Raw genomic sequence first — 24,602 nt, 5'->3', positions numbered from 1 at the left:
AGGACCCAGGATTGGGACAGTGGTTCAAAAGGAAAAGGGAACTACTTGGATAGGACCACACTCTCAAAATTTCCATTTCTTCTAATACTCATCAAAATTTTATTATCTTGTTTTCAAAGGATAATTCCCCCTAGAGAACTGAAACTTTGATTGTAAAATAAAGGTGAATAAAAACTACCTAAGAGAATTGTCTTTCGGTATATCCTCATTATATTTTGTACAGTTCTAAGTATTAATATCTGAGATTCACTATGGACAAAAAGATTTAATGTTACCAAAGTGTCTGGACATATAGAATAAGGTTTATGCAATCATACTATTGGGGCTTCAATGTCATCTAAACTATAAAATCTTACCAAATTTCAACAAAAGTAAAACCAATTTGTCAAACCTCAGCAATCATATTTTCTTCTTAATAAGGTTAAAAATAAACCTGACTTAAATTTCATGGTCATTGCAAACATGACAGAAAATCTGTAAACCCTCCAATTATTCTTTCATAGAGCAGTTTCCTATATTTGTTATTAAGAGCCCCTAGAAAGCACACACTCTGGAAAGAAAGAGGTGTGAATCAGACAATTACAAATTGAGAAAACCTATTAGGACCGAATCCATCTTTGTCCTGAGCTCTGCAGGGGAAAGGACCATCCTCACCTACCCAAGAGTTTCTTTGGTTGAACCTTTGTAAGCAACACTTGCACCACCTGCTGGTTGCTTGAGAAATGATTTGGCAATCATGATGCAAAACAATCCAACGCCATAATTTTGGGCCTTTACTTTGGAGAAGTAATACAAAGACAGAACAGTACAAAGACCTTGAGATCAACACTACTGAAATTCTTAGATGTACAGATTTCTAAGACAGTAGAAGTTGGTAATGACTTGAAAAGGTAGGGAGTTTATAATTAATGCACAAAAATAATAATGCAATATTAAAATTGATAAATGAAGACTTAAAAAACTTACAAGTCCAGGAGGCCCAGGGGGGCCAATGTCACCTTTTTGGCCCTGTTCAATGCAATTGTAAAATATGTTAGTAAAAGTCAGAAGAAAGTATCAACTTCCTCAAAAATATAAGAGATAATTAAGTTCCATAAAAGACTCAAATCAATAATAAAATACTTCAAATGAGAAACATAATGTAATGCAATAAGACAATACTGGGATAAGATGAAGAAGACCAGTGATGATGTCTCAGATGCACTAGCTACATGATCTTGATCATTTAACCTCTCTGGAACATATTTGAAAATTGAAGTTTTGGACCAGACTTCTAGCTGTAACACTTTTTGGTTTCAGGATTTTTATTTTTTAGCAAACTACAAATTCTCTATAAATAAGATAATGAAAAAATGGTACCCCAAGAATCACTTAAAACTATCACTTTTTGCTACATTCAGCTGTATTCCTTCCCACAAAACCAGTCAGGGGCATAATCTAGTGTCATTTTTAATTCATGACATATATTTTAGAGGCAGGGGACTTAATTATCATCAGTAACAGGTAACAACTTGTAATTGCTTTTATGAGTTTGCTCTAAAAAGCTAATGAAAGACAAATTCAGACAAAATTCTTATCTTTGATAGCTACAACAGCCTGGAGAATACAATATTCAACTGTTACTTTGGGTCTACTGGCCAAGACCCAATGATAGATGTCTCTCACACCTTTATTCTTTTTTTTAATTTATTTTTTGTAGTTATAGATGAACAGAAAGCCATTTATGTATTTATTTTGGTGTGGCGATAAGGTTTGAACCCAGTGCCTCACACATGTTAGGTAATGCTCTGCTTCTGAGCTACAACCCCATACCTTTGTTCTTGATCTAGATTTGTTCACAGAAACTTTGTATTTATATAAAAACTCATTTTAGTATAAGACATTATTCTGTCAAATAACTTAAACTTAACACTTGAAAAAAAATCCTATTTTCTTAGTAGTTGCTGCCTCCCTTCATTCTAACTGTATCTTTCAGGCCAAAGTAACACTTGGATCTAGTTTACAGATAAACCACTTGAATGTTCCCAGAGGGTACATTTTATAACACCTTTACCTCATTGCTTGAAAAACAAAGCTTTTCATTCTGGTTTTGATACAGAGCAATTAACAGAGGTCTTAGGATATGGGATATTTTGTGACCTTTTTAAAATCAGGTATCATTTAAAATATATAAATATATAAAATATATAACCAAGTTACATTTAAAATATATAGCTAAATAAATGACTTCAGTCAGGCTGCCTTGGCCTAGTGAAAAGGAAAAGACAAAGAATTAATAATAAACTTATAGATGATAATTACATACAGAATGGAAATATTTAAAGAAGATATTCTAAACTTATAGCTATAATCCTTTCTAGCCAGAGCACCTCACTAAAATAATGATGAATATTCTTTCTGGAAGAAAAAAAGCTTTGCCAATACATGTTCAAAGCAAAAACACTGACTTTGCAATAGGAATGCTAAAGTTAAATAATTCTTCATTTGTTTCTACCACATGGACTGTGATTTAGGGCAATGGAAGGAAATTTAGAGGATGGGGTATAAAGAAAAAGAAGCAACACCAAAAGATGTATAATGAGGGCATATTTTTAATACAAAAGAAGATATTTAAAACTTTTTCATTTATAGTCCAACTTTAGAACAGAAAAGAATTATGTGAATTAGAATAAAACCACCCTCTTCAAAATAATACAGTTCTTACCTTTTCACCATCCCTTCCTGGTTCACCAGGGTAACCACGATCACCAGGCAAACCCTTTAAAACATAGAGGGATATTATCAGCAAAAATGGCAGAGCAAGTAATTCTAAAAAACCTTCTCCTCCATAGAAGCAATGAGAACACTGGCAAAAATGATCCATCAAAATAATATTTTGGGCTGAGGACATAGCTCAGTTGGTAGAGTGCCTGCCTTGCATGAACAAGATCCTGGGTTCAATCCCCAGCACCACACACACAAAAAAAAAATACTAAAAAATATTATGTTCACACACAAAAAAAAACATATGTGAATGTTCATAGTAGTTTCATTCATAATAGCTGACACTCAGAAGGAACCAAAATATCCTTCAATGTCTAAATAGTTAACCAAAACTTAGTAATCCAAACAACCATTACTAAGCCAAAAAAAGAAATGAACTATCAATACATAGTTCAATATATTATTCTATGTGAAAGAATTATAATTCAAAAGGCTACACAGACAAAATGGTAGAAAATCTTTACCACTAGCACCTCAGAGCATTAATCTCAAAGATATACAAAGGACTCAAAATAACCTTACACCAAAGGAAAAAAAAAACAAATAACCCAATCAACAAATAGGCTAAGGAACTGAACAAGCACTTCACAGAACAAATATTAATGGTCAGAAAATTATGAAAAAATGTTCAACATCTCTAGCAATTAGAGAAATGCAAATCAAAACTACACTGAGATTGTATCTCACCCCATCAGAATGGAAATTATCAAGAATACAAGTAACAATCAATGTTGGCGAGGTTGTGGGAAAAAAGGTTCACTTATACATTGCTACTGGGACTACAACTTGGTGCAACCACTCTAAAAAACAGTATGGAGATTCCTTAGAGAAATTGGAATGGAACCACTATTTGACCCAGTAATCCCACTCCTCAGTCTATAGCTGAAGGACTTAAAATTGGAATACTAAAGTGAGGTAGCCACTTCAATGTGTATAGCAGCTCAACTCACAATAAGCAAGCTACAGAATCAACCTAGGTGCCCTTAAACAAATGTATGATAAAGAAAATGTGGTATATGTACAAAGTGGAATATTACTCAGCCATAAAAGAATGAAACTATGGCATTTGCTGGTAAATGGATGGGATTGGAAAATATCATGCTAAGTGAAATAAATCAGTCCCCCCAAACCAAGGGCTGAATGTTTTCTTTTATATGTGGATGCTAACCCACAATAAGGGAGGGGAAGATTAAAAGTTCATTGGAGTAGACAAAAGGGAATAAAGGGAAGGGGGAGGAGGGTTCAGAAAAGTCTGTAGAATGAATTGGACATATTTTTTTATCCTTATATATGAATATGTGACCAGAGTAACTCCACATTATATAGAACCACAATAATAGGATCCTGATAAGAACAAGTTATATTTATTCTATATATGTATAATATGTCAAGATACACTCTAATGTCATGTATATCTAGAAAGAACAAATAAAAAAAGGCTACATAGTATATACCTCCATCTTTATGAAACTCCAGAATGGGCAAAATTATGTGGATGGAAACCAGATCAGATGTTGCCAGGAGCTTAGAGAGTGAGAGTAAGGGAGGGAATAAATACAAGAACATGAGGGAAATTTTGAAGGTGATAAAATTGTTCTTGATTATGATGTTGGTTACACAACTATATGTTTATTAAAACACAGAACTCTATGCTAAATATGATTTGTTTTCTTGTATATAAATTATATCTCAATAAATCTGACTTTAATATAGAAGTATCTCAAATTCATATCCAAAAGACAAACAGGATAATATCCATTAATTTAAAATATTTCCAAACTCTAAACTCCTTGTCATATTTCTTTTCTACCACCACCTAAGACTACTAGTTTTTTGGGGGCAGAGGACTTTAGATACTCACTGGAATTCCTGGTTGGCCATTCTCTCCATCTTTGCCTGGTTTACCCTATAGGGTCAAAGAAATGATGGAGAACATAAATTTATTAGTTAGAATGTATAAGGCTAAATAATATAATAAGCTTTATTACTACCTTGGAATATGTTAAATAGACTTTTTGACTTCAATATCATAATAAGTATACAAAGAATGATTGTTCTCAGGCAATGAAAGAAGGATGTAGGAAGAAAGAATAATACATACACACACAGAGGAATGCACACATTTAGAATTTTCTTCAAAGAGTATTAGTACTGATAACACTCACTCTTTTTCCTGGCTCTCCTGGCTCACCCTTTTCACCTTTCACACCACCTGGAGGACCCTATACACAAAAGTAGTTTTATATTGGTTCATGGGATACTGTGTTCAATATCAATTTAAATTAAATGATGCTAATGTGCTTTTGGTTACTTACTGGAGGACCACGTATCCCTGGAGGACCAGGAGGCCCTCTGTCACCAGGAAGTCCCTATATGGTTGTGGGAGAAAGAAAAGCAATGTTAAAATTAGAATATGGGCTATCACTAACTACTAGAGGTAGCCAGAAACATTTTTAACAACTGAATATAGTATAACCAAAGATAATAGAATGTTTCTAATTTGAATTTGAAATTTGGTAGGCAAATGAAACTAGATCCATCTTTGCTCACTTACCACACTAATTTGTAGTTTTGAGGCAAAACAAGACAACACTTAAATAAAAATATTAATGATTTTTAACCTTATAAAATATTTTTATAAATAAGAGAAATGCCTAAATATGAGATCTGGAAAACACACATACATTTTGGCAGAGAATTAAATGGCCCATATTGATGACAGAGTTTTGATATAATTTTTCTTTTATTCTTAACTCTCTTCATTAGATTTGAGTGAAACAAAATTCCACAAACTGTGTGTTTATAAAGATGGACCAGTAAGAAATAGAAATGTGTTTGATCCCTTCATCTACTCCAGTAGAGGTATCAGGTAACAATTTCTAAATATAAGAAAGGCATTTTGAGCAACCTCATATTTCTCGAATTATCACTGAAATCTAGAAAATACAGTCATCTAAGACAATGCAATCTACCCCACCATGACCTAATTTTATACATGAATTATTCAAATAGCTAAAAATAAAGACAACCCAAATGTACATCAACTGATACATGGGCAAAGTATGCACCATTCACACAGTAGAATATTATTTAGTCATACAAGGAATGAAGTAGTTAAACATTATGCTCTGTATCATTTTTCTTTTTGTGGTGCTGGGGATTTAACCCAGGGCCTTGGGCATGTGAGGCAAGCACTCTACCAACTAAGCCATATCCCCAGTCTGAAATTATGTTGTATGAAGGAAGCCAGACACAGAACACCACAGACTGTATGATTCAATCTATATATCGAGATTAGACAAATCCACAGAGCCAAGAAATAAACAGCAGTTGCCTAGGATTGAAGTGTTTGTGGATAAATAGGGAGTTACACCTAATAGATATGGAATTTTGGGGGAGAAATTTCTAAAACTAAATTGTGATAATAGTTTCACTATACTGCAAATACATAATATGAATTGTATACTTTAAATTGGTAAATTATATGGTATGGAATGATATGCCAAAAAAGCTATTTTAAAATTTTAATTAGCCCAAGTCTTGGTTTTATAAAAATACCCTCATATATAACCATATTTCAACCTATAAAGCATTTTATTGAAATGTCACTTCAGTAGCAAAATTTTTTTGGCTTTTAAAAATATTTCCAGCTATACTTAGCTATAATTGTCAAATATTGTATATATTTAGGATGTACAATATACATATATATTGTGAAATAATTACCAGAATCACATTAATTGACATATATAACAAGATTTTTATTGATTTCCTCTTCACCTACTCACCTGATCTCCTTTTTGAAACTCTACATCAATTGGTCTTTTTTGTTCACTGATCTGCCCAGGTGGCCCAGGTGGGCCCTGAAGACCTTGCTCACCCTGTTTACAAGATAAAATAAGATTGTGCTATGTCATTATATACCACAGACAATATATAACATGTAAACTGTGTTGGTTGCAAGAAGCAGGGGAAGGAACATAAAAGACATTTCAAGTGATTATGAACAGAGAAAGCTAGGGCTGAATAACCAACTCTTTCTTTACTCACCTTTTCACCTTTGGGTCCCTGGAAATTTAAGCCCATATTCCCCTGAAGAGAGAGATTTCATTAAAATCTCATTGACAATAAGAAAAAAAATCCACACTAAATAAAAGATGTAAAGAAAAAGAATATTACCTTTGGTCCTGGTGGTCCTGGTGGGCCAGGAGGGCCCTAAGAAGACACAGGAAAGGATAAAAATATTATATTGATAAGTTTATTGAAAAATTATTTTGTTTCATAAAGAGTGAGGGATAAAACAGCCTGGGAATGTTGCTCAGTGGTAAAGCACTTGCCTAGCATGCAATCCCTAGCACAGCAAAAATAACAACAACAACGTGTTTTTAAACTAATTGCATTGTAGTCAGCAACATACATTTAAATCAATTCAAAGAAACTAGATAAAGGTGGAAATTTCTGGCAACACAATGGGTGTGGGCAGGAGCAGAGAGAATGGGTAGAAGAGAAGGGTATCACCAATATCAAAAATCAATTTAAGGGCTGGGGCTATAGCTCAGTTGGTAGAGTGCTTGCTTCATATGCACAAGGCCCTGGGTTCAATCCCCAGCACCATACAAAAAAATCAATTCAAAAAAGTTAACTTCAACAAATGTATCCTATTTCTTTTCTCAGAATTATGGGTAAATTGAGTTAACACAAAGAAATGAGATCTAGTTCTTTTTTTTTTTTTTTTTTCTTGGTACTGGGGATTGAACCTAGAGCCTTGCACATGCTAGGCAAGAGCTCTACCACTGAGCTACACTGCCAGCCTTGTTAAGCTGTAGCTCTTAAAAACATGTGTTTATTTTTTAAATCCAGTTTTCTTTTTATGCAATATGCTTTGCATTTTTGAGAATGTTTCAAAGTTTGAAAAATTAAATAGGTATTTATCTACACATGTACATTACCTCATATTTGCAATGGATGCATTTATTTACACATTGTATCTTGGCAACAGTTTTGAGATTTTGCTTTGCCTACAGAATAAGGGTTAATTGAAAGAGCATTCAAAAGTGTGGAGTGAACTGGTTAAGTGTCCATAAGGGTCAAGGAAATTCAAAGTTTAACAACCTACCCAGGGAATACTAATGTTGTAACAGCAGAACTAGGGAAAAAAATGCCATGATCCAGGGACTCTTGCTCCATAGGAGGTCTACAACTAAAACAAACTGATGGGGCTGGGAATGTAGCTCAGGCATAGCGTGCTTGCCAAGCATGCATGGGGCCCTGGGTTCAATCCCCAGCACCTAAATAAACAAACAAACTAACTAACAAACAGGTTTTCTAATCATTTCCCAAGGAGTTCCAGGAAACCAGAAAACCTAATCATTTCTGGTAGGTTCTTTTAAGTATTTACCAAACATTGTCTCCTTCATTCAAAAGTAGAGTACCAATTGTTACCAAAATGTACAATCTATAAAAATATAATGAAAACTGTCACTTAAATATATGGTAGATGAGAGAATGGCATGTGAGAAATTACTTTGACTGAAATACAATTTTCTTGCCCTTTTAAGTTGACAATAGCAAAGCTCTAAGCCCAAAACATGACTTAAATGAAATATTAGTATTACAAGGGTGAAAGTACTTAGAATTTATTAGGGTAGAAAACAAGAGTGTCCATAGAGGTAATAAGAGGATTGGTTGTGCAATCAGGGTCTTTAGAAGTTGTTGCCTCTCTACTAGGGTACACAAATCTATGATTCCATTGCAGCGTGGTTGTTCCCTTCATCAATCCTACTGTATCTTCCAGCCCCCTAAGAAATTAAGGCAAATTTTTTTGTGAAGCTCTTTTTATTTTTCTTAAACAAAAAATTGAATCTTGAAGAAATAAATTTCATCCAGTACCTAGAGGATTCCGTGAAGATTGCCTTAGAAGATTTCCTGAGATGGCCAGAACTGACCTCAACAGTGATTTATCAAGAGGCAACCAGCAAAATACTTAGTTTTTCAGTTGGGGTTATAAGTCAGTTGTAGAGTGCATGCTTAGTATGGCCAAGGGACTGGGTTCAATCCTCAGAATTGAAAAAAAAGAAAAGATAAATCTTTATTTCAAATCTTTCATCTTTTAAAGTTTTTTTTAGTTGTTGATATACCTTTATTTTATTTATTTATTTTTATGTGGTGCTGAGGATCGAACCCAGTGCCTCACACATGCTAGGGAAGCGCTCTACCAATGAGCTACAACCCCAGTCCTCAAATTTTTCATTTTATGTACTTCATTTTTTCTGTCTCTATGATGGAGAACTATTACTTGAAATGTATACTGTTCACCATAACAAAAATCATCCAAAAATAACAAAATTACAGTTATGAATACTTTTATGTATTACAAATAACACTAACATTAGTGAAATAAAGGTCAGAAAGAAAGGGAGAAAAAAATAAAATTATAGAAGAAGTTTACCATCAAACCTGGTGGTCCTGGGGGACCAATTGGCCCTGGTATACCCATGGGACCAGCTGGGCCCTGTTATAAAGGGAATAAAGAAAAGAATGAAAAAACAAAACCTCCAAAACTCAGCCCTTTACTGTATCTCACAAAGCACTAAATGGATGAAATTTAAACTTTTGTTGCCAGAATTCTATATTCTATCAACCTATAGTATTATAAGCAGATTTTTAAAATGTATACATATAAAAGGATTAAGTAACTCTAACGGAATCCAAGCCCTCAGAAATTGACACAGAATGGATACATTTTTTGGAAAGCTTATGCTTAAGAACAAGATAACAAAGGTAGGCAAACACGTAAGACAAATTCATAAAATCAAGTGAAAAAGGTAGGCATTTAGTGGGGATTTTTGTTTTCAAGGTAGTGTAATTTTAAAACAAATTAATTTGAAGACAAAGGGAAATGAGATTAACTGGGATAGTGATAAGAGAATGAGACAAGTGTTGGAATATAATTTGGCATCTTAAAAATGAAAAATTTGCCTTTGCTGAGACCTATAATTTTATATCTAGGCATAAAGTCTATATTATTCTGTAATGAAATGAATTATAGTGTATTCACAAATAAAAATTTATGTGGAGGGCTGCGATTGTGAAATACCCAAGTTGATTCAAAATGATTTGTACTGTTCTAGTTCTTAAATGTGGTGTTGGGTTCATAGGTATTCACTTTATAATTTTGCTTCATTATGGACATCTATTTCACATGTATTCTGTTGCAATTTCAAATATTCATAATAATAATATATAAAGGGGAAGACTGAGTAACCTGAAGAAAACATGGATGGATGATGTCAGGTAAAGAATTAGAAGAAAGCTAAAGAAAAAGTCCCCAATTATACTGTATCTCAGTAATCAAATACAAGAAAGTTCTGATTTTCATTTTTTGGCAAAGGGATCAATTCTCATGAACTGTAAGCCCTCAGAAACTGACCTTCTATTCTACAAATACCTAAAAGTCATCACTGTCTCTATGGGTGTTATCTGTAAGCTAACATGATCTTTTTCTTAAGATTACATTTGAGGGCTGGGGCTGTAGCTAAGTGGCAGAGCTCTTGCCTAGCACATGGGAGGCACTGGGTTCAATCCTCAGCACCACATAAAAAATACACAAATAAAAGAAAGACATGCTGTCCATCTACAACTACAAAAAAATTTGAAGAAAAAGATTACATTTGATGTTTACCATGCATAAATTGTATTCCTTCAACCATCAAAATATGTTCAGATGTTATGCATAATTGATAGTGTTACAAATTATATTTTTAAATATATTAAATGGGAGGCCAATTTTTAAAATTTTTAATAAGACCATTTACAGGGGATCCTACTGCTCAATATACCACAAGAATAAGAACATAGGAACTTATTTCTGCTGCCAATTCCCAAAAGCAAACATTTCCATGGACACTGGCTAGAAAGACAAAAGAACAAAACAGACCTTATTAAAATTCTCCCTTGTCCAGAATGTTTTTATTTTCAGGTAGAAGGTATAAGAAATCTAGCAAACTTCAGATGACATTTTCTATGGCCAAAAGAGAGGATACTAAATATTGAAGAGTTGCTATGATCCTGTGATTTAATCATATAGCAAAGGAGAAAAATCATTGGATGCTTACTTGTATTCCAGGAGGACCTGGATATCCTGGATTACCCTTTGGTCCTGGTAGTGATGACATAATTATACTACCTGGTTCCCCCTAAAAAAGAAACCATCAGTGGATGCTTTAACAGTTATACATGAAAACAGGCAAGAATGCAAATAATGATCAAAATTTTATTTGTTACCTTAGTGAAAGATCAAGCCATCTCAATAGTTTAATGAACAAATAACTAGTTAAAGGAAAATGAGTTAAGTGGCCAGCATATAAAGAAGTATAACATACAATTATTTAGTGCTTGTGGTAAGTTCTGTTATTCATTAATTTAAAATAATTATTAAATATTAAGTATTTGCCAAGAATTATTAGCCTTTGGATATTCAGTAATGAATAAAATAATCAAGAACTCTGTTCTCATGGATTTAACAATAAAAAGAGGAAATGCAGACAAAACACGTGAACAAATAAGAGGATAATGTTCTGTCAAGGGCTATGAAAAAATGACATGGTACACTGAGTGATAAAGTAATAGTGAAGAAAATTAGTTTCGGTAGTCAAATATGGGCAATCTTTAGAGGTAACATTTGGATTGAGGTCTGAAAAATAAAAAGGAGTGAATGAGATAAATATGGGGGAAAAAGCAAATAGTAAGTACAAAACACTCCAAAGGCAAAGAATTCTGCATGTTCAAATAACTGAAGATCAGTGTGATCAGTGAGCCAATGAAAAGGTGGTTTAAGATAAGGCTATAAATGAGGCAGAGACTAGAATATACAGGTTTTAGAAGCCAAGGAAAAGAATGTGGACTGTATTTTAGAAACACAGTGGGAAACCCTTGAAGGTTTATAATCAGGGAGATTAAATTATTGATTTACATTATATATGATTATTCTTGGTTGCTTGAGAATAAATCAGGCTTAGATATGAGGGATAACAGCAAGGCGGGGGGGGGAGAGAAAGGGGCTAGTTAAGAGATTATTGTAGTAGTTCAGATAAGCCCTTATGGTTATTGGGGTGACAGTGGAAATGGAGAAAAGTAAATGAATTTAAGATAGTTTTTATAGGAAAATTTAATAGTATTCGGTAACAAAATGGAATGAAGAGGTTTGTGAAAGTAAACCTCTGGTTTTGAGTTTGTGTAAAAGTGTCATATAGTGATGCTAATTCTAGACATGGGAGCCAGAAGAAAGACTAGATTTATTTAGGGGTATAGATTAATTTGGTACATATAAATTTACAAATCTGGGGGATATCTGAGTGGAGATGTCAGAGAGGCAGTTGAACACATGCATCCAACTCAGATTTGTTATTTTCTTCTGAAAAGTCCATTTTGAAAAGTCCAATTTGGAGCAATTAATGTGGGTATTCAGTAACTACATAATAATCATTAATAAAATATTTGATAAAAGACAAAAGGGGTCAGAACTGTGTCTTCATGCTTGCTGGAGAAAAGAGAATGAACTTGCCTAGAACACTGCAAAGTAATCAGTGATGAAAAAGAAAAATGAGGGATAGTAGAGTGCCACAGAACTCAGGGAAGAAGAGTACTTCTATAGAAAGCAGACTGTTAACTGCATCAAAGTAAAATGTGATAAGGATTAACGATATCAGAAAACAAAGAAGTGTGATATATACTTTTTCTAGTACATCAGCAGAAAGAATATACTTAAAACCAGAAGAGGGGGCTAGTTAAGGAGAGCTTCTATGTGTACATTTGCACAATTTATAGAAGCATCCATTTTTTTTTGAGACAAGTCCGAATCATTATCCCATTGAAGTTGCAAACTTTCCAAGTATTTTATTCAAAACATTTACCTTTTCAGCATGAGATGCTTACCTTCATACCCGGGATCCCAGGAGGCCCCTATTGATAAAAAGAAAAAAAAATGTAATATATATATATAAGAAGAGAATAGTGAAAAGAACACAATGGTTTCTAAATAGAATATGAACTAAAAAACTGCTATAAGGTCATTGCTGTATCTTAGGATACTTAAGATACTTACTTTATACTAAATATCATAGAATCCTTGCTTTTGCCTTACCAACTTTTTTTAAAAAAAAAACCTTTCTTTGGTATATTACTATAAGATACATTTGTTTCTTGGGCATAAATATGTTGATCTCACTCTCTACACATCTGTATCTTCTGTGAATTTCTGTGTTCACTATAATCCCAAATTTTGTAACTTACTGGAGGACCCTGTAAACCAGGAAAACCGGGACTGCCTGGAAATCCACGTTCTCCCTAGAAGGAGTTAAAATAAAGAGCATGGAGGAGCAGGAAAATAAATATATCAACAAACAATGACTTATTGAAAAGATTTCTGCAAAAACCATTTTTGAATGTCTGGCATTTTGAAATGTACCAGATTGCCAAAAATTCATTAGACTTCCCTTTCTGATTACTTCATCATCAACTACCCATACCAATTCAACCTGCTAAGACACTTTCATCCCTACTCATCCATCTCTATCAGAAATAAAGGGAAAAAAACCCATCTTCCCTTGTAATTTTCTTCTGAGAAATCCATTTTAAAACCATCACACAACGGATTCCCAACTTTCATCACATTTAATAGTTAATGATTTGCCCCAATTTCCTGCCAATATGTTATATAGATTCTTATTTTAACTGCCCAATTACATTTTTCTTTTATTGTAAACTATTTCAAATTATTTTTGTAAAAAGGAAAAGATGGTAAGAAAGAAGGCCATTAATATCACCAAGAGGACAATAATAGCAATAGTTCTAGCAATTGTAGGTCATTATGTTTTCTAGGCACCAAATTTTTCCCACTCACTATTGTAAAGTACTAATATGAACATTTGGTTTAGAAAACAAAAGCTAAAACCACTGTAGAAGAACCCCAATGCAACCTCTTTCAAATACCTCTATGCTATAGTAATCCTAGAAACAACCATGTTAGAAGGTTTAAAAGAGTAAAATGACTACATCTGCATGCCTTTAAACTGTCTAATACTCCTCTCTGTACACTTTTACACATAGAAAAAAATAGGCCCAGAAATGAAGTGGCTTGTACATGAAGTTTAAATGACAGAAAAAAAAAAAGAATCCACAAATTGTAGTTTCAACTCTAGGGTTCATTCTTTTACTTACACAATGAGAAATATAAGAAAACATTCTAATCTGAAAGTATGCATAATAAATCTATAAAAATTGTTTAAAAATTATTGTTCACATAATCGCTAGCCTGAAATACAAATTAATCATTAGATCTACTGTTTTAAAAAAAGAAAAAACAAGGTCCCTTTAATCATATAGCATAGTAAAGTAAGTGTAGACCTTTGAATTTAAAATTTTGTCTAGTGGTCTGTTTGCTGCTTAAGCAGACTATCAAAAAACATGTCAACAAATAACCAGAACCAGTAAAAGAATGCCACCTACTTTAACAGAAAGTCTCATGTAAACTAATTTCCCATTGGTCCTATCACTAATGGTTACCCCTGCCCAAAGGAAGAACACAAGAAAGCTTCACAAATCCAAACAATGAAAAAGTATCATCATCATCATCATCATCAACAACATCATTGGCAAGGGTCATAATGACCTGGAGAAATACTGGAAGTAAACAGAATTATATTGCCTATGAGTAGGTACTACAAAAATTATCGGAAAATATGGCCCTTGTAATGAAAACAATTTGTTCATGTTATTTTAAATTTGGGCCCTAATATAAAATTTGGCAAGGTATTTCACAAATAGTTTCACAGAATATGATGTGCAAAGTGGAAAATTACAAATAGATACAGAGAATAATAACATGTTGCATTACCTAAAGGAAAAGGAGAAAAGTAAGGGAAAAAAAAACAAATGTTACAATATGTAAGTGTGCAAAAGCAAATTTCCTTGTTATCTATCACCTTACATTAAATCCAACCAGTTGACTAAAGAAAGGAAAACTGGGTCAGGAAAAAAAATGTTGGCCATATTTAAAGATTTGTTTTTCTTTTAAAACTGTTAAATGCATAATTTTTTGCTGACAGAAAGGAGTTACTAGTTTCATACTAACAATTTAGCAAGTTAAAAATATTAAATCATGAAATATTCCAAAACTTAATTTGTATCTAGTTTCCAAAACTAATAAATGACATTCCCAATTATTACTCTTAAAAACTGATATGATATTTGAAGCATACATATCCTAATTCCTTTTTAACTGTCATCCTACTATTCACGAAACCAAAAAAGGATTTGGTAAGGAATCTTTAACCCAATGCATTATCCCAAATTATTATGCATGCTTAAAGAAATTACTGATGTTTAATATATTGAAAAAATGTTAAGGCAAAATATACTCTATGCCCTAGATATGAAGCTACTACATCTTTTTTTAAACTTTTTTTTATTAGTTTCTCAAGACAATACAATGAGTCTTGACATATCTTTATTTTAGTAGTTTACTTTCTTATGTGGTGCTGAGGATAAAACCCAGTGCCTCACACATGGAAGGCAAGCACTCTACCACTGAGCCACAACCCAAGCCCTGAAGTGACTACATCTTGTCTTCAACTTCTTCATGTTGGTTTCTTTAGATTTTTAAGTCTATTATTATCAAGCACATTGCCTAATATTAAGCTAAAGAAATATCACCTTGGTTCCATTGCATCCTGGGATACCTTGAGGTCCTGGGGCTCCATCATGGCCTGGCATTCCCTTTGAAAAAAGGGATACAAGACATGTATTTTATTTCATAAATGACTTTTTTATGTTTTTTAAAAATCTTTTTGGTTGTAGTTGGACACAATATCTTTATTTTATTTTTATGTGGTGCTGAGGATCAAACCCAGGGCCTTGCACATGCTAGGCAAGCACTCTACCACTGAGCCACCACCCCAGCCTTCTTAGATGACTTTTTAAGGAATTCTATTTTATCTTTGTGTAGTATTGGAGATCAAACCGAGGAATTCACACATGCTAGGCAAACACTCTACTCACAGGAAGACCTGGTGTCCCTGGAAATCCAGGAAGTCCAGGAGGACCCTATAAGAAGAAAAAATATCTGAATCAAATAAAAACCAATAACAATAAAAACTATATCTTACCTAAGGGCATTATTAAGTTTATATTTAGACTAGATATAGACAAAATGTGTCTCATTGAGTATTACCATTCATTGTTCTTTTAAACATTAGAGAAAAACCACCTATATGTGTTTTTTAAAAATTTTTTAACCTTTATTTATTTGTTTGTTTGTTTGTTTATATGTGGTGATGAAGATCGAACCCAGTGCCTCACACATGCCAGGCAAGTGTGCTACCACTGAGCTACAACCCCATCCCCTATATGTGTTTTAAAAGTTTCTTTTATAGAAAACTAAAGAAGGAACTCTTATTTTAGGGAGTGCTATTTTCATTGCACTTGGTATGAGTAAGCAAAGCAGTGGAAGAAACATTTCTTCTAACAAGTAAAGTTCTCCAGGTTTGCCACAAATAATGAATAATGAGGAGGTAGCAAATACATTTGCCTCTAAGGATGTCAATGTGATCACCTCCAAAGATCCTTAAATTAAATTTCCCTGTCTAAATTGGCAAAAATACAAGTGGGACAACATTCCCATAGGTAAGGCTATGGGGAAAAGGTTCTCTCATACACTGTTAATGGGGATTCAAATACTGTGAAGGGAGATTTAGAAATATCTGGCAAAATTACACCTGCATTTACCTTTTAACCTAGCAACTCACTTCTATGAGTCTATCTCCAAGATACACTAGAAATTATGAAACAAAATATGATATCTGAGGTTAGTTACTGCAGCATTATTATAGCTACATCTATGGAGAAAATGCAGAAGATGAGTCTGAAAGGTCTTGTGCCAAAAAGCAAGAAAGCTATCAAAGATCAGTGGAAGTTTTGTTAGAAGGGCACAGAACAGGAGTGAACTTGAAGGACCTCCCACAAGCCATAGATGGCACAATCTGGACTTCAAAAAGAATAATGACTACAATTGTTTGAAACACTAAATTCTATGTGTTTACCATAAAAAATTTCACAAAAATATTCCTTGATCACCACTGGAAATTGCTGGTGTAGCAACTCATTAGCTTATTAAAATTATAGCTAAAAAAGGAGGATGCAGAATATTTTTAAAAATCACCATTTTGTAATTCTCAACAAAATAATGACCATCAACAGATGCTGGACCACTTGGTGAAGGTTGGTGGGAAAATTTTTGATTCAAGAAAAAAGCTGACATTATGTAAGACCAGTGAATAAACCCAGTCTCAAAAACTAGGATAGCCAGATATTTGTATGTCATGATGTAATTCTATAGTAAATGTACAATGCTACCTACAAAGTGCACTTTTGCCATTTAATTTTATTGCAGTATGATTTAAATGCAGTAAATACACAAATCTTTAATGTATACCTCTTTTTGAGTCCGTGGAAACTACTTTAGTGTCTCTTGCGGGGTAACATCCAATTTATAGAAAATATGGGGGACAGAGGAACAATTTAAATGATGCCATGAAGAAATAATCAGCCAAACTCAGAATGTGGAATGCAGTATAATACAAATGACCCAGTTTTTCCAATAGCACTATAAAAGAGGTATAAGAAACATAGCAATCAAAGGCAATACATGGACCTTGCTTGGATTATGATTTGAACAAACCAATTGTAAAGGGCATTTTTGAGACAACTGAGGAAATATAAATGCAGACTAAGTTTTAAAGTATATGAAAAATGACTCCTAATTTATTAAGGTCTGATAATGGTACAGTGATGATGTGCTTGTCCATTACAGAGGCATAATAAAGTGTTAATAGAATGAATGAAGTAATAGATTTACTTTAAACATTTCAAAAACTAAAGGGCAGGGGAAGAGATTTAACAAAATTGTCAAAAACATTGATTTTTTTTTTGAAATCTGGAGAAAAGTACATAGATGTTACTGCATTATATTCTCTCTACATTTGTAGACATTTCACATTTTCCACAATAATTTTTTTTAAAAAACTGTCAAAAATTGCATATTAGTTGATACATGAGGATGCTGGAACTATTAGGCTACCTTTGCCCAGGCACTTCTGAAGTTGTTGTTGAGGGGCATGGACTATCCAAATACCTCCAGATATTTGGATATGGGAACTGATAGAATGGCCAGTTCTTTTTAGTCTCCACAAAGCTTAGGATGTAGTTAATGGTAACTATAACTATTATGAAATATGTTATGATTATCATGAAGACATTTAATAGTATATTGGTAACTATTTATTACAGAAAACAAAGAAGAATGTATGCTAAAATAAACTAAGAGTTTTGAGTCTTCTTTGTTTCTCCAGTATTATGTTCACTTCAGTCATACACAGCACACAGCTCTGGATTGTTAAAACGGATACAATTAACAGTGATTTTAATGTTTATGTAAGATTTGTACATCTACTAATTTTCAAAAATCAAAGAATCAGAATGTTAGGTTGTTTTCTGTCATACATATAAACATGTAATGTCCAACCCATGTATTTTATAGTCCAAGTAAGGGATCACATCAGTCCATAAAGACAGAATTTCACAGCAAAAATGGATTGTGCTGTTTAACTCTCTAATATATGAAGAAAACAAGGCTCAGAAAAGTGAAATATGACCTTCAAACCTAGTACTATTTTTAAACTAGATTTCTCTTAATTCCAGAAAACAGTCAAATGTATGTGAACCTAAAGCTTTTGAGGAAAAAAATTTACTAAATGTGAATTTTAGTTTTGAGATGCATCCTGATTTTCAGAACTCTACAACTCGAAAAATCATGCAAGTTAAAACTAAGGAAATGTACTCTTCTAAAAGCAATTATTCTTTTAATTGTTTAAACCAATCTTCTTCAAGATACACAATTTTATAATACTTGTACATGGTAAAATGAGAGGCTATATAGCCTGAGGAGACTAGCCCTCTGAAGCCCAGCAGGCTGACATGATCACAATGCTTGAGAAGTTTTGGTTTGAATCAACTATATGATAAAGATTTTAAAGAAAGTGGGAAAACCTCTGAATTTAGCATCTTCATGTTTCTTAATCATAAACTACTTTAAAATCATCTTATATACATTTAAACAGACATCTAAATATATAAATATCAAAATACAAAAAAGGCTAATTTTAGTCATATGCCAATTCTTAAATTTTAGCTTTTTAAATAAAGAATAATTTTCTTCCATCATTTTGAAGTGGATCTTCTCCAGTTCTCTCATAATGGTTCATTCGTGTTTCATCTTTTTCCAAGAGTAAAGCACTTGGTATACAGTGAATATTGCTTACTCTGATTCCTTTTGGTCCTGGTGGCCCTGGAATTCCATCATCACCCTGAAAAATACAATATATTTAGTCCCTATTTCTTAAAAAATTCACTCAAATAACTAATTTTTGCAATATGGCAATATAACATACTAAATTTTTTGTGAAATTTGGGGAGAAATTACATATCCAAGGAAGAAGCATTTATTATTGCAATTAAAAGCACTGGGGTAAATTATATAATCAAAAATAGGAAGAATCTTTATTGACTGAGAAGAAAACTGCTGACATATAGAAGAAATTTTACATACATAAAGTTATATATGAGTCATGCAAGAAAACAGAGATGATATAGTGGTATAGACATTCCCCAAAACATTTATGCATAAACAACATAAGAGGTGAAAATATGGGCAGTTTCTACGTTGTCCTCAATCTGCCATGCTGCAAATAAATAGCATTATCTCTGTGCCCAAACACATTCTGTTTTTGAATTTTCTGTTTTAAACTTTGTTTTATTTTGTAAGTCATTTTCTACTGGCAGAGCTTAAGAAGGACTGAGAAAGTACTATAAAATTTCCTTTGTAGCTTCTGTTGCCAACTCCATGCAAAAGAGGCTACCCACATGTGTCTTCATTTATTTATCCATTTTCAGTCACAACTGCATTACTTAAAATTTAAATTTTTTTGTTTTTATTAACTACTTTCTTTTAAAAAAATGAATAAAGAAAACCTAGCTGTGTTACATGTACCAAATATATTCACAAGTTCTAGGAACAAGAATACAGATATCTTTGGGGCAGGAAAGGGAAACCATTGTTCTCCTTACCACATTCTGCTTTTAAAAAGTTTAATAATTGCTGGGGTCGTGGCTCAGTGGTAGAGCACTTGCCTAGCACATGTGAAGCACTGGGTTCCAGCCTCAGCACCACATGAAAATAAACAAACAAAATAAAGGTATTGTGTCCATCTACAACTAAATTTAAAAAAAAAAGTTTAATAAGCTACTCTTTCTTTTTCAAATGTATTTCTAAGAGGATTAAAGTAAATCAAATCCCACTTTAAAACAAATAGAAGAACTTTTGCTCAATGAATATTTTGTTTGCCTTTCCACCGATTGCAGAAATAAAACACAGATGTCACAATATTGTACCAGTTGTACTAATCAACATGGTTAACTAAGAGGAATAAATTAAAGATATAAATATTAGAAAGGATAGAGCTGGGGGTTTAGCTCAGTATTCGAGCATTGGCTGAGCATGCATAAGGCCTTGGGTTTGATCCTTGGTGCAACATTTTTAAAAAAAGAAAAAACATTAAGAGAGGATGAGGTAAAACTACTAATATTTGCAGGTTATATGATCGTATGTCTGAAAAACACAAGCTTGTTAAAAGAAAAATATTATTAATGAACAACTGTGTATAAAACTAATATTAAAAAACCCACAGCTTTCTTATACCAATAACTACCAGATAAAAGACATAAGAGGAAAAAATATCTAATTTACAACTGCAACAAAAAATGATAAAATATTCAGTAATGAATGCAACATGAAAAATACAGATTCAAAAGAAGAAAAGGTTAAAACATGCCTGAAGTTCACAAAAGAGAACTTGCACAAATTAAAAGGCATTCCCTGTTCCAAGATAACAAAATTCAACATTCAAAAAGTCAATTCTCAGGCAGGCATGGTGGCACATACTTGTAATCTCAACTAGTCAGAAGGCTGGCAAGTTGGAGGCCAGCCTGGACAACCTAGTAAAAGCCCATCTCAAAATAAAAATTAAAAAGGGCTGGGAATGCATCTTGGTGATAACACACTCATGGGTCCAATTCCCAGGACCAAACAGTCAATTCTCAATGAATTTAATTACAAATTTGATACAATGAAAACATATATAATGAGTTTTAAAAACTAGACACTGATTTCAGAGTTCATGTAGAAAAATAAAAAAGCAAGAACACTGAGAAAAAATATAATAAAAGAGCACTGAGGGGTCACTAGTCCTGTTAGGTATAAAAATATAGTATAAAGCCTCTATAATTAATATAGTTTAGTTTTGATACATGAATAAGCTGACCCTTGGAAGACTACTGGAAGTTTCAGAAACAAATCCATACATTCAGATGAATCTGGTTTACTTGTCTCCCCTTATTCAAGGAGGACACATTCCATGACCCTCAGTGGATGCCTGAAATTGCAGATGGTACCAAATCAATCAATCAATCAATCTATCTATCTAAATATTATATATGTTTTATATATGTTTTTATATATATGGAGAGAGTTTTTTCCTTTGCACGCATTCCTATGGTAAAGTTAAATTTATAAATCAGACATGTAAGAGACTAATAATAACTAATAAAATGGAATAATACAACAGTATACTATAATAAAAGTTATTTAAATATATGAACTATTAATTTCTGTAAATTTCCATTTAATATTTTAGACCGTGATTAACCATGAGTAATTGAAACCATAGAAAGTAAAAATGGAGATAGAGGAGACTACTGCATAATGAAAGTGTCATTGCATATTATTGGAGAAAATGATGTGTGACACACTTGTGAGACCATCTGGAAAAAAATGTGAATCTTATATCAAAAGTCATATATCAGGATGAATTCCATATGAGTAAAATGCTTAAATGTAAAAATAAAACAACATCAAATTGCCAGAGAAAAATATTTGAGAATTGTTATATAATCTTACAGTGGGGAAGGCTTTTCCTACTCAAATTCCACAAGATATAAGGAAAAGGATCTCTAAAAAATACAGACACATAAATGCATAGACATACATGTACACATTCAGCAAAAACAAATGACAAAGTAGGGGAACATAATGCAATTCACAGTATAACAAAGAGCGAATCTCCCTAACAGATAAAGAGCTCAGTAAATATGAAAATACCAATACTCCAATAGGAAAGTGGGCAAATGATATAAATATACAGGTCAAAGAAAAGACAAATGATTATTCAGACATATAAAAAATACATTCTCTCTCATACAAAGAGAAATGCAAGTTAAAACTACATTGAGAGACCACTTTCTTTTATCATACTGGCAAAAATCAAGTTTCATAATAGTACTGTGGAGCTATAGGGCAATAGATCTTCTTATATATGGCTGAACCAAGGCTAAATCATGTAACTTTTGGAGAAGCAATTGGGGAATATCTACAAAAATATATGTGTACCCTCAGATCTAGCAATAATATTTCCAATCATTCATCTTACAGTTAATCCCTTATTGGTGAAAGGATATCTAATTGAATCTGAATGTCTTAGTAAGACTGTTTATAGTAGGAAAAATTGAAAACTATCTAAATCAATAGAAGTCTGGTTAATAAGCTGTGACTTATAGACACAATAAAATAAAATTCACCCATGGAAAATAATAAGGATGTCTGTGTGTACTCATATGGGATATCTATAATTTATATTAAGTGAAAAACAAAAGTTAAATAATGACTACTATTTCACAAAGGGAGTAAAAGTATGTGTGTATACCTCAGTGACTAATGAACACAAATGGAAAGGATTTTTCTCATTATATACCTTCTTATGTTAATTTATCTTGAAAAAAGTGAATGCATTGTCTATCTAGGAGGAGGGATGAAAAAGGGGAGGAACTGCTAAATGAAACTGAGCAAATTATGCCATGTACATGTATAAATATATTACAGAATTCTACTTTAAAGTGTAACTATAATGCACCAATTAAATAAATTAAGGTAAGAAACTAAATTTTATTTTAAAGAATAAAAACTCCTTTCAATCTGAGTGCAATGGTGCATGACTGTAATCCCAGCAGCTTGGGAGGCTAAGTCAGGAAGATCGTGAGTTCAAAGCCAGCCTCAGCAACAGCAAGGCCCTAAGCAACTCAGTGAGACCCTGTGTCTTAATAAATACAAAAGAGGGCTGGGAATGTGGCTCAGTGGTCAAGTGCTCCCTGAGTTCAATCCCTGGTACCATTAAAAAAAAACTCCTTTCAAAATATGTATAAATATATACACAAATGTAATATATACATTAATATATACATATATAAAATGTTTGTTTCATACATGTTTACTTTTATAAATATGAGTGTACAATAAAGAACAATCCTACAAAGTTTTTGACTTAGTATATGTATTGACATGTACCAGAATAACTAATACTAGAATTCACTTATTTTGGAAAACCTGAAGTCATACTGGACACAGAAATATAAAGCACTTAAAATTTAGAAACCCTGGGTTGGGAATGTGGCTCAAGTGGTAGCGCACTCGCCTAACATGCATGAGGCACTGGGTTCGATTCTCAGCACCACATAAAAATAAAATGGAGATATTGTGTCTACCTAAAACTAAAAAATAAATATTAAAAAGAATTAAAAAAATAAAACATTAAAAAATTTAGAAACCTAAAAGTTTAGAAAGCACTTATGTTCTTAGAGAGAGAGAGAGAGAGAGAGAGAGAGAGAGAGAGAATTTTTTTTTAATATTTATTTTTTTAGTTTTCAGCGGACACAACATCTTTATTTGTATGTGGTGCTGAGGATCGAACCCAGCACCGCGCACATGCCAGGCAAGCACGCTACCACTTGAGCCACATCCCCAGCCCACTTATGTTCTTTTTATAGATACTAAAATAGAATCAGAGCAAAAGATTAGACTGCTTTTGATATGATACATAATCTGCATACAAACATATTTTTACAAGTTATAATAATTCCAGTTAATGCTAAATAATTTCAAAGAAGTCCTGATGCAGTTAACTTCTTTTAATGTCTATTAAAACTGTTACCTCTCAATAAGCATGGTAAGAATCTCAGCCTCCAGTACCAGATAAAACTAGATGCAAGAAATGTAACTTTTTCTATGGCTCAACTTAATTTCTGTTCCAAACCACCTATTTTTATAACATGGCTGAAATTTAATCTCAGTCAATTGGAGTTCTGCAACTCCCCCTCATTTTCATGAGAGTGTGTCTAAGTTTTGGAGAGTTTAAGTAGTTCTTAAATGTTGAGGGGTGGGATTGTCTAGTTCAAACTGGATTTCACTTAGATATCCCATGCCAATAGTCTTCATGAATTGCTGCTGAATCCATCCACTTAACTCATATCTTTCTGCTACTTCTACTTCTGTGCCACTACTGGGTACACAAGAATCATTCTGCTCTTGTTGTTCTCTAAGTGTTATTAGAACCAGTAAATGCAGTTGAATGGCCCATCTACCAAAATTCTATGCCATCATTTAGGGTCCTACTGTTTCCTCAGTGTTCAAGTTCTATTCAGGAAATCTAGTATAGGACCCGTTGGCTCTTGAATCTTAATAAAACTACTGCATGGTCAGTATTCTCTCAAAATCTAAGCTCTGACATACATAAATGTTAAAATGTATTCATGCATTTAACTTTCCTCCTTTATTGGGAGGACTACCTGGTGAATATCCATTTGATTTCCTTAATACTGTAATGATATGATGTACCATCATT

The 24,602-nt window shown here is 32.9% G+C and overlaps 1 protein-coding gene across 2 annotated transcripts in view; it reads right to left on the bottom strand.

The window, feature by feature from the left end:
* The window catches only part of Col4a5 (collagen type IV alpha 5 chain), a 231,282-nt gene that overhangs the window by 98,545 nt on the left and 108,135 nt on the right, over positions 1 to 24,602 (bottom strand). For both annotated transcript variants that reach the window (XM_027932198.3, XM_027932204.3), the window contains exons 4-18: positions 19,137 to 19,181; positions 15,820 to 15,864; positions 15,475 to 15,537; positions 13,054 to 13,107; positions 12,697 to 12,723; positions 10,878 to 10,958; positions 9,212 to 9,274; positions 6,943 to 6,978; positions 6,814 to 6,855; positions 6,552 to 6,644; positions 5,079 to 5,132; positions 4,929 to 4,985; positions 4,625 to 4,669; positions 2,705 to 2,758; positions 967 to 1,008 (exon numbers count right to left, since the gene is read on the bottom strand). In XM_027932198.3, the coding sequence (XP_027787999.1) occupies positions 967 to 1,008; positions 2,705 to 2,758; positions 4,625 to 4,669; positions 4,929 to 4,985; positions 5,079 to 5,132; positions 6,552 to 6,644; positions 6,814 to 6,855; positions 6,943 to 6,978; positions 9,212 to 9,274; positions 10,878 to 10,958; positions 12,697 to 12,723; positions 13,054 to 13,107; positions 15,475 to 15,537; positions 15,820 to 15,864; positions 19,137 to 19,181 (801 nt within the window). The remainder of the gene's footprint in view (positions 1 to 966; positions 1,009 to 2,704; positions 2,759 to 4,624; positions 4,670 to 4,928; positions 4,986 to 5,078; positions 5,133 to 6,551; positions 6,645 to 6,813; positions 6,856 to 6,942; positions 6,979 to 9,211; positions 9,275 to 10,877; positions 10,959 to 12,696; positions 12,724 to 13,053; positions 13,108 to 15,474; positions 15,538 to 15,819; positions 15,865 to 19,136; positions 19,182 to 24,602) is intronic.

This window comes from Marmota flaviventris, chromosome X (genome assembly GCF_047511675.1).
Source record: "Marmota flaviventris isolate mMarFla1 chromosome X, mMarFla1.hap1, whole genome shotgun sequence".
Classification (NCBI taxonomy): domain Eukaryota; kingdom Metazoa; phylum Chordata; class Mammalia; order Rodentia; family Sciuridae; genus Marmota; species Marmota flaviventris.
Note: the sequence above shows the minus strand (reverse complement) of the source record. Positions and strands in the feature narration are given on the sequence as shown.